Source organism: Arvicola amphibius, chromosome 9 (genome assembly GCF_903992535.2).
Source record: "Arvicola amphibius chromosome 9, mArvAmp1.2, whole genome shotgun sequence".
Lineage (NCBI taxonomy): Eukaryota > Metazoa > Chordata > Mammalia > Rodentia > Cricetidae > Arvicola > Arvicola amphibius.
In genome coordinates this window covers 1,706,408-1,720,733 of record NC_052055.2, presented here as the reverse complement: position 1 = coordinate 1,720,733, position 14,326 = coordinate 1,706,408, and the positions used below count along the sequence as shown (strand labels likewise).

The 14,326-nt window shown below is 41.1% G+C and overlaps 1 protein-coding gene across 1 annotated transcript in view; it reads left to right on the top strand.

Annotated features, from left to right (window-relative positions):
• Stk3 (serine/threonine kinase 3) overlaps positions 1 to 14,326 on the top strand; it is a 212,939-nt gene that overhangs the window by 157,092 nt on the left and 41,521 nt on the right. The window contains exon 10 of the mRNA XM_038342570.1: positions 2,280 to 2,455. Within this exon, the coding sequence (XP_038198498.1) occupies positions 2,280 to 2,455 (176 nt within the window). The remainder of the gene's footprint in view (positions 1 to 2,279; positions 2,456 to 14,326) is intronic.

The window sequence follows — 14,326 nt, the reverse complement described above, 5'->3', positions numbered from 1 at the left end:
TTCAGTGATACAATGCATGTGCAAAGCCCTGGGTTTAGCTCCGAGCTCCCCTCAACACATGCACTCACTCATGCCCCCCCCACACAAAGGGAATCACTTGTATTCTAAAAGACCCTTAAGTATTGGTAAGGTTTCTGAAAGGCGTTCCATGTGTCCTGAGAGGAAGCACAAACCATGACTAGAATATCTGTGGTAGGGCCAGGTGAGAGCAGTGCACTCCTGCCAGCGTGGGGAAGAGGAGCCATTTGAGAGGGATGCTGTTCAGGGGGTACTGTTTCCTTAGTAGTTTTGAAGGTGTGTGTGTGTGTGTGTGTGTGTGTGTGTGTGTATGTTGCCAAAGCTCTTGTACATACTTAATTTACTTGTAAAGAATGCAGTCAGCACTCTGAGGCTAACGCAGGAGGATCCCGAGTTCACCAAGCACCAGCTTGGTCTTTGCAGGTTTTACTTTCCCAGTAACGTTCTACCCGCAGGGATCACTTCCCTCCTCGGGTCCAGGATCCTTTGCTGTTTCCTGTTAAAGTCCCCAAATGTCTATGCATGTGATGAAAATCAGAGCTTACAACTATACATATAATTCCGTTACAGAATTTCTCTTCTTGGGCTAGGGGTATACATAGTCAAGTACATACCTAACATATATGATGTCGTGCACTTGCTCCCTAGCAACACACACACACACACACACACACACACTTAGTAAGAGCAATGAAGAAGGGAGAGAGGAAAGAATACTAAGCAAAAGGTTTCTCTGTTACATCCTTAACTCTCATTTTGTGTTTTCATTTTCTCAAGTATGTTGTCGAGAATTTGTACAAATGTAGTCTTAATGTGTTATTTTCCTCTGTTCTCATAAAATGAGTTGTAACTTGAGACTGAGGTGATGTATGTGTATATATATCCTAGTCTGTAGTAAGAGATTGCAGTAGAAACTACATTTTAATTCTGGAAATTCTAAAAATATGTGTTTTAAAGATGAGGTCTAGAGATAAATCCAGTACTGTCCCGTGGGGACACTGTAGACGGGGAACAGAATGGGGTGAGGCTGAGGAACGTGAGACAGGAGCAGACCTGGGCTGTTTCATCTGAGAAAACAAAACAGCAAAGACGGAAGAGACCCCCGGGTCTTCTGATGTCTGAGCCACCAGTGTGTGACGGGAGCTCACTTGGAACATGAGTTAGTACAAGGGACAGGGCAAAGCTGAGCCTCTTGTCCCCGCTCCAGGAATTCCTTCTGTAAAGGAAGGCAGCTCACTTTGTACCTGCAGAGTTAGATGAGAATGCCTTCTTGGTGGTCTCATGAGCAATGTTTGAAGCCCTAGGGCTTTAAGGAATCCAGTTTAGAAACTACTGATCAAGACCTTAACTACAAGATTTTAAAAAAAAAAAGTTATTCTAAATGTTTGTTTTTTACTGTAATTGTTCAATATAAAAAATTAGCTATCAAAGGATTCCAAGCAGCAAAAAGATACAGTTTGTTTGTATTTAGAAAGTCACAGTACAGTCACCATCGGGTTCCCAGAAGCCCAGTCATTGGGGCTGTAGCACCCTCAGTCCCCTTTTTTATGGAGTAGGCAAAAAAAAAAAAAAAATGCCTAGAGACTAAGTATCAAAGATAGGGAAACTTAAACACCTCTGTTAAAACAATTTTGGGATCTGTGTTGGGAAGAGGAGAGTCTGAATTAATTCTCAGCCCCCTTGCTGTCTGGCAGAGGTGGGGCGAGCTGAGGGTTTGGTGGGAACCGTCTTGCGCTTGGCCTCAGAGGTCCGTCTGCACTAAGTGCTGTGATGGCCGGCAACTGTAAACCTGGACCCAGAACCGAGGGCAGTCTGAGCTAAAGAAATGGCCTGGGGAGACAGGCAAAGCCATAGGAGCCCCAGGAGCAGGGACTCAGCGAGATGACTTCCAGGGAAGCAGTCGGTTTCTGAGCAGTTTAAATGTCTGTGATTATCAGCACAAACAAATGTGAATAGAAGAGAAATATTTAAAATGTCCTGTCCTTGACACTGGTATTATTCATAATAAAATTATGATAAAGATTTCATTAAAATAATGAAGTGTTTTTATAGTCAGGAGTATTTGGGGTCTTTATGCACTTGTTTCATATTTATATGGTCTGGACACATTTTTCATTTAAATTTAGGAACTGTGTTGGCCTTGACTTTGACCAGAATAAATTTATTGTATGACTTACTGAAAATAATTCCCCATTTCAATAAATACTATACTTCTTAAAATGTTAGAGCTTACACCCTCCTTCTGTATTTCTTTGCCTAAGGAAATGCCACATCACCCCAAGTACAACGACCATCTTTCATGGACTACTTTGATAAGCAGGACTTCAAGAACAAAAGTCATGAGAACTGCAATCAGAATGTGCGTGAGCCCTGCCCTGTGTCACAGAGTGTGTTTCCTGATGACTGGAGAGTCCCTCAAGATGGAGACTTTGACTTTGTAAGTACATTTTCTTTCTTCTTTCTAGATTTTTTATCACATAGAGAAACATAGTTCATGAATATTAACTGTATGTCTATAAATTATAGACTGTGTATTAATGTGTAACCATAGCTATGGCTTTAATTGTAGCTTACTTGTAGAGCTGTACTTACAGCAAAATGTAAATACTGCTAAATAAATCAACTCAAATTTAGAAACATATAGGCCCTCAAATACTGTACATGATAACTATTTCAGTTATCAAACCATGTAGAGTCAAATGTACTCTAACATGACGTGTACATGGACTCTATATCTCATGGCCTAGACACTGAAAACTAACTGATGTGTTAACTCTACTTGGTTTCTGTATTAAAACTATGTCTGTACACAGGGCTTCAGTGTGAATCTGTGTCTGGTGACAGGGAGCTTCAGTGTGAATCTGTGTCTGGTGACAGGGAGCTTCAGTGTGAATCTGTCTGGTGACAGGAAGCTTCAGTGTGAATCTGTCTGGTGACAGGGAGCTTCAGTGTGAATCTCTGGTGACAGGGAGCTTCAGTGTGAATCTGTCTGGTGACAGGGAGCTTCAGTGTGAATCTGTGTCCTAGTGTGTATTTTGTTTCATTTTCTTTATTTCTTCTACTTGGTTCACTATTATTTGTTTCTTTAAAGAATGCAAAGAATACAGATAAATCATTTTAATGCATTTGTTTCCAGAACTTGAAAGACTAAATTCTCATGATGAATTCTTTAATGAAAAAAAAAAATGCAGTAGAATTTTGCTTCAGGAAGTTATTAAATGCTTTGTCACGTCTACAAAGTATTCAGGAATGGTTATTCTCCAAATAAAATTATAATCATTTATAATTATATTTTAGTAGACATAATACTTATAATCAAATAAAATGTAAATGATACATATCTTAAAATTTTAAGTGATTTAATTAGTATTAGCCCATTTTAAATGTCATGATAAATGATTTGGGATTATAATTATTTTAAATTAGTGCCTTTTAGAATCACTTTTATTTTTGAGTATGTATGTGTGTATATGTGTTGTGTATATTTTGTATATGTTTGTATATATAGGTGTGGGTTTAGAAACGAGAAGGCAGTAATTGGTTCTCACTTCTCACATGTGACTTTTGAGGTTTGTACTTGGATCTCTGGGTCTTTACCCCCTGAGCCCTTACTCCCTGGGCCTTCACCCCCTGGGCCCTCACCCCCTGGGCCCTTACCCACTAGGCTGTTTTGCTGTCCTGGGATTAAAAATATTTTTAGTTTTGAAAGCTTTTCTCCTAAATGTCTTCATTACTTGAGGTTTTTTTCATATGAGGTATTAATATTTAAAAATCTCAGGCTGGAGAGATGGCTCAGCAAGTAAGAGCACTGGCTGCTCTTCCAGAGGTCCTGAGTTCAATTCTCAGCAACCACATAGTGACTCACCACCATCTACAATGAGATCTGGTGTCCTCTTCTGGCCTGCAGACTCCATACAGGCAGAACACGGTATACATAATAAATCTTTTAAAAAAGTTTTAAAAATCGCTCCTCAATAAATTTAGTAATAATTACTAGTAAATATCAACACTGTGGCCCATGGGTCATCCTGAAAACTACAGTACTGTTCACCATTTTTCAACATTATAGAACTTAGAAAAACAAAATATATTTCTTTTGTTCTGGTAAGATTTCATTTTAAGCCATTTACTTTAAAAATACATAAATTATTTAGATTGCTGACATTCTAACTGTAAATAATTCATGAGCATGATGAATAATGTAGAATACTTAGCATCAAAGAATTCTGCCTTGTTTCAGAATGAATCTTAACCTCTTGGATGGTTTAAAATGAGCACATAATGGGTGGTGGATAAATACCACAGATAAGGATTAGCAAGTAGGATGGATTAGTATTGCTTCAGTAGTCTTCAGAACCATCCTCCAGCCTAGTGACTTCAGATGTTTTAAGATCACATTTATTTATGTTTATGCTTGTATGTCTGTATGGGAATGCATGTGTCTGGTGTATGGGCATGCGTGTGTCCCATGTATGGGCTTGCGTGTGTCCTGTACATGGGCATGTGTGTGTCTCATGTATGAGCATGCATGCGTCCTGTGTATGGGCATGCATGCGTCTTCTGTATAGGCATGCATGCATCCCGTATATGCGCATGCATGCGTCCCGTGTATGGGCATGCGTGTGTCCCATGTATGGGCATGCATGTGTCCCGTGTTTGGGCATGCGTGTGTCCCATGCACGTCTAGATATCACAGGATACTCTGTAATGGTCAGTTCTCTTTCTCCACTGTATGGGTCCTGGGGATTGAGAACTGCGCCCCAGGCCTGGCTTTATTTGCTTGTCATTTTGTAGACTAGCGGTGTGGCTGGCTTCGTTATATGATTTATCTGTAGGTCTCACCTAGGTTTCTCAAGTGACTTCAGGAATTTATCACTGTGACCAAGGCAGCTGAATGGCCTCTAAACTGATCTGTGTAGGTTTCTGGCAGACCCCATGGTTCCACACCACACACCCTTAGGCTCTCCATTTACTACACGTAGATGGTGTGTGCAGCAGTGGAGGCCTCTGGATGCGGGAGAACAGAAGCCGTGCTTCTCTTAGAATAATGTCAGGCAGTGAGAGGCTTGTGCACCAAAGACTTCAAGGTGCCGCTCAAAGTAGAGCAGAGCAGCGCATGAGACGGTGTTTCCTGTTCATTGTTGGAAGACTTAGGGGGTTTGCAGATTCAATGTTCTCCATTCAAACTATGACAACACTTTTTAGAGAAGCAGAAAAATTCATCCTAAATTCTAGGGCCATTAAACGTTAAGCTAGCTTTGAAAAGAAAGTCAGAGAAGCAAAGGCACTGCACCGAGTGAGAGCTTTGTGGTGCTGGCGTGACGGCTGAAGAACGCGCCCTCTAGTGGTGAGGAGCCTCCAGCTAATCCCTCGTGTGCCCTCAGGATGGTTTTGACGATGGTGCCAAGAGTGCTGTGTACGGCAGCTTTGACCACTTTGTCAGAGTACCTGAGGGAATGGCTTATAACATGAAGGAATGTATTTGAGCCCACAGTTTTAGAGGCTCCAGAATATGATCGGGTAAACACATTGCTTTCAGATCTCTTGTGGGGTTAGCAGGTGGTGTGCGGGGACTCAGAGGCAGTGAGACTGCTACTGGGCCTCATGTCTCACATTTCCATCCTTCCAATAGTGCCACCCCTTCAACACACACAACTTTGAGTGGCATGCAGTGTTCAAAATACAGCCCAGGAGGGCAGTTGTTTTGACAGAAGGTACAGGAAAAGCTGGATAAACCCTAGAAGGGAATGAAGCCTGGCACTTGCCTTCTTCTGTGCACAAAAATTAACCAGAGTCAATCAAAGGAGCAAATAGAGGAACTGGAGAGGCAGGAAGATTCCTGACACTGAGTTCCTTCCTTTTTTTCTTGGGTATGATGGCAGAATAACAAGCTGCAGAGCAATAAATAGATAAACCAATGAATAACCTAAACGTGCGTATTATAGTCAGCTATCATTTCAGTGAAGAATAACCCACAAAATTGGGGATTGGGGGGATTCAGATTACATATTTGGTGATGTGTTAATATCTGACAAACAAATGAACAACTAAATAATGATTTTAATGATAATGATAAATAAGGACAAAATTATTTCAAAAGTGAATAAAGGAGCTAAGTAGCAATTTCTCCAATGAAGATAAAGTACTGACAAATATATTAAAAAGTGCTCAGTGTCGCTAGTCAGTAGAGAAGTTAAACTCAAAGAAATAGCGAACTTTAACAACAATGACAGCAAAACCCTGAAAACAGAAATGTGTGTGTGTGTGTGTGTGTGTGTGTGTGTGTGTGTGTGTGTTCTCAGCCTTTTGGCTAAAATCAAGTACAGAAAATCAAGTTTTCAGTTAGCGTATTATAAGGTAAATTAATGAGAAATATTGGTAGCTTGATTTTCTATTCCTATTTTTCCTGCTGCTTTGTTAGAAGTCAGACCTTGGGCTTTCACCTTTCCTAGCTCTGACAGAGCCCTGGTGTTCGTCCTGTCACGTCAGGACAGCTTTCTCACAGTTAAGATTATCATGTAGAGTTGATTGATAGGAAAAGACAAGAAAGTACGTCGTGAGGTGAGGACTTGGGATAAAACAGTAGTTAAATATAACAGAAATAAAGCAGCTTGCATCAGCGTAGGAGACATCAGGGAGGACTGGGGGGCGGGTGTGTCCTCAGCCTACAGAGACGTCAGGGCTTACAATGGACCCAGCTCTTGCAGACAGAGACTTCGGGGCTTACAATGTTCCCAGCTCTTGCAGACAGAGACTTCAGGGCTTACAATGGACCCAGCTCTTGCAGACAGAGACTTCGGGGCTTACAATGGACCCAGCTCTTGCAGACAGAGACTTCGGGGCTTACAATGGACCCAGCTCTTGCAGACAGAGACTTTGGGGCTTACAATGGACCCAGCTCTTGCAGACAGAGACTTTGGGGCTTACAATGGACCCAGCTCTTGCAGACAGAGACTTCGGGGCTTACAATGGACCCAGCTCTTGCAGAATGATTTCTCCACTTACTTGCACAGACTGTGTAGCCTTTAAGAGGAATTGAGGGAGTGACCGGGACAGTTCTGCCCTCCCAGCCTCTGCTTCACCTGCCATCTGCAGCCACTCCACACTCTACTCACGTTGAGGAGTGAAAACTGTGTGTAGCAGCCTCAGAAGAGCACATTAATAGGGATAAATAGAAGAGGGGTCACCTGGGGATGAGTGAAGAGTTGATGAGAATCAAGTGCATTTGGTAGGAGGTAACGTGTGACAGCGTCAGGAAGCACGGGTGGACACTATGGTTTGGTAGAAGACCACGCGTGACAGAATCAGAGGAAGCACGGGTGGACCCTGTGGTTTGGTAGAAGACCACGCGTGACAGAATCAGAGGAAGCACGGGTGGACCCTGTGGTTTGGTAGAAGACCACGCGTGACAGAATCAGAGGAAGCACGGGTGGACCCTGTGTTTTGGTAGAAGACCACGCGTGACAGAATCAGAGGAAGCACGGGTGGACCCTGTGGCTTGGTACAATGCTTCACTCAGTGTAAGGGAGCCAACTAAAGGCAAGAAAGACTCCACCTGACCCCAGCTGCTGATCACTAGGGGAATCTGGCCATATTCATTCTCTGATGTGTCTCATACAGAGTGTTCAAGTATGTGACTTCTTGGAGTGGGGAGTGTGCTAAGGATCCCGTGTCCTCTCTGTATGGTATGTTTCAAGGCTGTTTCCAAAAGAGAGCTGAGTCTTGTAGGCTCCTGTATCTGTTTGATAGACTGTTGCTTTAAACAAGCCAAGGCTGTTGGCCCAGTTTTTCAAGACTTAGAAGTTGTCCTTCTGCCCTTTTAAGAAATAAGAGAGCACTTTGAGTCTTGATATTCAGAGTGGATTCCTGAAGGGTGGGGCTGTTCTCAGAGGCACCTGCTGCCCAGGTGTGCTAGGAAGCATTTTTCTTTGTCTTAAAGTCTATATGCAATGTAATTTGTGTATTTTAAACTTTCAGCATTTATCTTTTGGATTTTTTTGTGAACTGTTTCATTGTGTTCTTGAATGTAATAAGATAGCAACAGAACTTATGGCATGACCAATTGGAAAGTTACTGTATAAAGATGGGAGATAAAATGTATTTTTATTACTGATTACTTTAACTCTGTTAAAAAGCAGAGGGGGGTTCTGTTTTGAGTGTGTCTATGAAGATGCCTAAAACATATATAAAAGGCAGATCTGCTTATTCTAGCACCATCCTGATGTTTGGGGTTTGTTAGAATTATTTCCAAAATATTCTCATCATCCAGATTGTTTAAATAGAGTACATGTAGATCTTGTTTTTCAAAAGTTGCAGCATTCACATTAAATAGACATATTTTTGGTAATGTAAAGACTTTGGAATAAGAGCAAATATTTAGAAGCCATCTGTTAGTCCCAGTGTTTTTAAAGGAAGAAATTGGGTTGAAAATAATTACTAGTGTAAGTGGAATTCAGTAGGTCATATAGTTTTTGGTTTTAGCCCAAACTGATTGTAAGTTAGCATTCCTGATTACTCTGATTCTTAAGTATTTACTTGGTCTGTGTTGTTCTTTTGAGCTAAGGCCTGTAAGAATCCTCCAGGGCAGTACTGAGGGACTAAAGACTGAAATAATTATGGCAGAAAACAAGCAAACCGTCTCCTCTGAGTGCAAACTGGCCTAAGTCTTCTGTAGTTCTACCCCTGATGACTGGGTTTGCAAGTCAGTTTGTTACAGCAATGGTTCTTAACCTATGGGTTGTGACCCCTTTGGCAAACCTGTCTCCCAAAACTGTTTACATTGTGATTCATAGCAGTAGCAAAATTGCATTTAGGAAGTAGCAACAGAATAGTTTTATGGTTGGGGGTCAGCACAACATGAAGAATTTTATATTAAAGGGTCTCAGCATTAGGAAGTTTGAGAGCCACTGGGTTATAGGAAAACCAAACAAAATAAATCATTTCTGAAGAATGTAAAAAAATGGCAAACCCAGAAAAAGAATGAGCCCTGAAGTCACCACGAGCCTTTAAAGGGTCTTCCTGTGTTTTTGGAGGGTCCTTGACTTTGCCCCGTGCCAGCGTTGTGATGGGGTATTTAAGAGATGGGGGTGGGGGTGGAGTGTGGAGGGGTGAGGTTGTGGTGGGTGGACATTAAAAGCCCAGGAGAAGCCAGCAACAGAGCCCACCTTGTAGAAAGTTTGAGGAGAAGCCTGAGCCAGCTCTCAGCCAGGTCTTTCCATGCAGTCGTGTGCTATATCTGAGGAAGAGTAGATGAGTCCTTACTTTCTAAAGAGATTGTACCTGAGAGCTTTTCTTACACTGGAAGGACTATTCCTTCCAGCTCCTCTTTGGTATAGGAAATCATTTTAATTGGGTATTTAGGCACATTGTCATCAATTAGCTTTGCATTAATTAAATAATTATTGCCAACTCTTTCCAGATGTGTGCAAGAGTATTAACAGAATATGAAAAGATAGCTGTGGATGCTTTAGATTTATTTTTATGGGGTACAGAAGAAATAAACTCATAAACTCTCCAGTGTTGGGCGAATGGCTGGGAGAGTTTATGATTACAGGTGTCCATGTGGCATGGGCTGCAGTGGACGTGGGACATTGTGCTTTCGCTCCCCACTCGTTCCTTAGAGAGCCAACAGGAAATTAAAATTAATGAGAAGCCTGCACTTCAAAATACTTGCAGAATTCTTGCCTATTCTTTGCCAGCTCACGAAATTGTGCTGGCAGTCATGCCCCACAGATGGAGCGGTGTGTGCAGAGTCGTGTCGTGTGAGTGTCTGGGTCTGTAGGAGCTGTGCAGGGTTTTCACTGTACATTTACTTTTAAGAGAATCTTAATCTGTTTTGAAAGAAAAGTAGCCTCCATTCAAAGAGAAGTATTTCTGTACCACAGAAAATAACGAGACTAGTAGGCAGCAAAACTTGATCTGTTGAATCCCTAGGAGCCAAAGGTGATACTCCATGGTGTCTCAGGTGTAATTTAAACCATTTAGCCACCTAAGGTAAAGTTTCTGCTTTCGTAGTTCTCAGTATGATATTTGAAGCACAGTTTCTGAATTTTTTTGATAGTTATGTCTAGGCAAAATCAACTGAAACATTAAGCTAATTCTGCTTATTTAGGTAATTAATCCTTAAGTTAAAACTCAATATGCCATCATTTCCTTTACAAATTAAAGCAAGCGGGCCTGTACTTATTGGATTAATTAAGATAGAAGGCACAGGTGCAGTGTGTGGTTTCTTGTCACCGTATAGGAATTTATTAAGATGTTTAAAGCATATGGTAAAAGGAAAAATGTCCCACCAAAAAAAGTTCTGGGAAACAAAGCCTTTCCTCACAGTAATTTGTTCTTTTTCAGTGTAATTTACTTAGAAGATTGTATAGGGAAAATTGGCTACTTCACATTAACAACAAATATATTGTTCTCCAAACATGTGTTTGGGTTGATGCTTATGTCTGGGGGTCTGGGGAAGTCATTTTGCCTCCGATGGCTTTCTGCTCAGAGACGTGTTTGAATAGTCAGTGAGCCTAAGGACCGCTAGAGCGAAACCTTTGAAAGATGTTAATCAAGTGAATTTTAGGATCAAAGGGTTAGACGATCTAATTCATCATCTTTTAATTTAAAACTGGTGTCCACTAATGTTCGCCTCTTGAAATAAACCATGCGATTTAAACTAGGTTTTAGAACTGGTTGAAGACACCAGGAACATATCAGTTTGTATTTTACAGTGTAATAATTTTTCAATACTTTAAATTTTTTGAGGGTATATTATAATTGCATCATTTTCTAGCTTCCTTTTCTTCCTTCCCTCTAACCTCCCTATATACCCCCACCTTGCTGTGTCTCGCATTCATGGTCTCTTTTTTTAAATTGTTGTTACATATATACATATGTATTCCTACATATAGAAATACAACCCATTCAGCCCATATAAAATTACTTGTATGTATATGGGAATGTAATAGTATTTACTTGAATTGTCATAAATAAAAATTCATTTAAATGAAAAGTTAGCTTTATACCTCACAATTACTTCAGATCTTGAGAGTACACACAGTTGTGTGTCCAAGGCCTTTCTCCCTCTACCTTCCTGGTATGTCTCTTGGGACCCTGTTGGAGCCTATTGGCTTGCTGGCCTGATTGAACTGATACCTGGCTCATATTCCTTCACATTCTATTTTAGATTAGCTGACTTCCCCATACTCTCCCTCCCCGCTTTTTAAACTCAAAGCCTTTGGAAAGGTTGGACTCTTCCTGCTGCATGATTTTCTAGTAAATGGTACCTTAAAATTAGTCTTGACTCTTAACTGGGCATCTACCTGTAATCACTCTGAAAGCTGAGCTAGAACTGAGTTCAAGGCCAGCCTGAGCTACGTAGGGAGTCTTATTACACAAGTCCAAAGCCAAAGTGTCGTGGCTCAAAACCAAAGTCACCTGACTTCACAACCGTTCCTCACTGGGAGAGACATTCTGTCCTCTGAGCTGCAGACAGATTTATCGCAGCCTCCGGGGGTGATGGGGTGATGTTGTGTGCTGTCGAGATGAGCGCATGGGGTGAGGAATTGAAGACACGGGCCTGTTTCATAGGTCATAGGGAGAACCTTTACATCTTTCTGAGTTAACAACAGACAAAGCTGCCACCAGTGCTTATTAAGGGCAGGAACTTGCTTCAGTTAGCAGTGTGTGGACACAGACAGACACACACAGACACACACATGTTTGCTAGCTATATGATGAAGGAATAAATTAAAATATGAAACACCTGAAATGCTTGAAAATGTTCATTAGGTCATCAGTGTTTATTCCTAATGCTGAGTGGATACTTCTGGCTGGTCCCAGATTGAAGACTAAGGCTCCAACCCAGGACAAAATGATGCAGAAGCCTCTCTAGTATAGAGAAAGCCACCAATCAGATGGGGCTGCACTGCTGACCCAGAGTTTACCATGAGGTTTCAGAATCAGCCCCACACTCCCAGGTGATCACCCTAACCCACAGAAGAGGGTACAGGTGAATCGCTACCATGGAGGTTCAGTGTTTTTCCTAACAGCTTCCTTATTCAAGTCAAGCTGGATGCAACAAGATATCTTGTCCAAGATAATACCCTACAAGAAAGGGAGCCTGTCATCTCACCTCCTAGGTGGAACCTGCAAACCTGTCCTGATAAATTTGGTAAATGTGGTAAAATTTCAGTTCCTTTATTTCTGAAGATAAAGGCTAATGGAACAAACTGAAAGAGCAGAAGAGCCCTCAACTCAGAGAGTAGAACTGGTAGAACCCTTCACGGAGAGTGGGGTAACTCTCACATTTCCCTTGGGCACCCACCGGATTGAGCCCCTAGAAGAGAACATCACTGCCCAGGCCCATGTGAAGGACTGTGGATGGAGGAGGAGATAACGGGTTCTGCTCCATGGTTTACCTGTGGTGGGCAGGGATTTGAACTGATGCCATAAAAGGGAAAGAGCTGACTTTTCTGAACCAAGGGAACCACAAATCCATATGAGAGCCACTCTACGGTGAGGTAGTTCTCTGCAGAACCAGAACACGCCACCGTGAGACCTGCTGTCTGAGATAGTCAGGTGGTATGGTGGCCTCCGCCTCCTGTTGTCCACCAGGCCCCACTCCCCTGCTGCCTCCGCGTGAGCAGACCCAGAACAGGAGAAACCCTGTTAGCTGCCTTAGCCAGCGCGGTCTGTCCTCAGTCCTCAGGGTTAAAGTGGAACGGACTAGGGGAGATTTTAGTCAAATTTGAGATTAAAAATTTTGAGAAGTTGGATTTTTACTTAACCAAAATGGCCAAAAAGTTTATCATTGTCCAGCTTCATAATGAAAAGGATAAATGAGCTGTTCCCTGTGTTTAGTGTCGCGCCATGAAAACAACGTGACGCCTGTTACTTATACATTCCATTTCTAGTTTGTGGCATCAAGAATTCTTTAATGAGGCGTCTTAAAAAATAGAACTTACTTTGTAATACCAAAGAAATATTGCATAACTTGTCTATTTGCCTTATAAAAGTTGATTGACCTGAAAGCGAATCATGCTAAGAAACTTAGAGAAAGCTCAGGCTGGTTACAGGCTATCATTCCATTTGTGGTTTATTATTCTGGAATTTTAAAAGCGGTCACATCACTTTCAACAAGTTACAACCTTTAAATATACTTATGGGATTTTTCACTTCAGTCTCTGCTTCATAACTAAAATGGTATAACAGGACCATGCATATCAATTTACTATTAACAATTACACACATGTTCTCTAAGCCAACTGAATATTCCTTTAAAGTCAACTTTATAACTTAGGAGGAGCTTGGCCTATATTAGTATCTTAAAGAAGCATGAAATAAGGAAACTGGCTTCTTTAAGAAGGGCTTCGCCCTTGAGAACTTCTGTTCAGACTTCATGTTTTGTGCAGATAGACAACATATTTCTGTGGGAAGTAGGTGGAATCCATGCATTTGTGTATTTCCAAACATCAGTTTTAGGAAGCATCTTAATTCATGCTAAAATTCTTAAAAGAAAATTCATAACTGCACAGGAGCAAGCACCCTGGAGGCGGCAGTTCCTGCCGTTACTAGGCTCTGTGTGGAGGCACTTAGTGCCTGGGGTTTGGGCTGCACCATAGTGTTCCTGTGGGGGCAACACTCTCAGATAGCTCAGTGAGACTATAAATATTTTCTTTATAGAATACAAATACATTTTATCTACTTTTTTACATATTTACTAAAAAAGGATCTCAGATATACAATATGTGCAATATGATATTTTATTTATTGCATTCATAAGAAGTTGTGTAAATATTAAATTATTAGGCATTGCATTTGAAATAGCTAAAACTCACATGTGAACACTTGTCTTACTAGATGTTACTCATTTAATAGGAACTATTTTTTCTTAATTAATTAATTTCCCAGAACAATAAGAACTATTAATATGGTCAACATTAAGTTAGAATATGTTACATTTTTCATATTTTCTTGAAATTACGATTTAAGTATAATTAGTATTTCATGTTCCACTTTTAGAAGTGTTTTCTAGGATAACATACTAACAACTGAACATTTTGAGTTTTTAATATTTCCTTTCTTGAAAGGAACTTTAGATTTCCACTCTGCACCTTTTTTCCTGATTCTAGGCAGATGCTTGGAAACTAGCCTTTTCCTTCCCAGCATGCATTTTATCTAGTTCGTGTAGCTGTCAGTTCTTAATGTTTAACACAGTGTGTTTGCCACCCAAACAAAACATAAACAAACAGCATTTCCTCCACCACTGCTGCGGTCCGCTGTATTAAACACAAAGAGTTACTCATGAGAAGGACTTTTA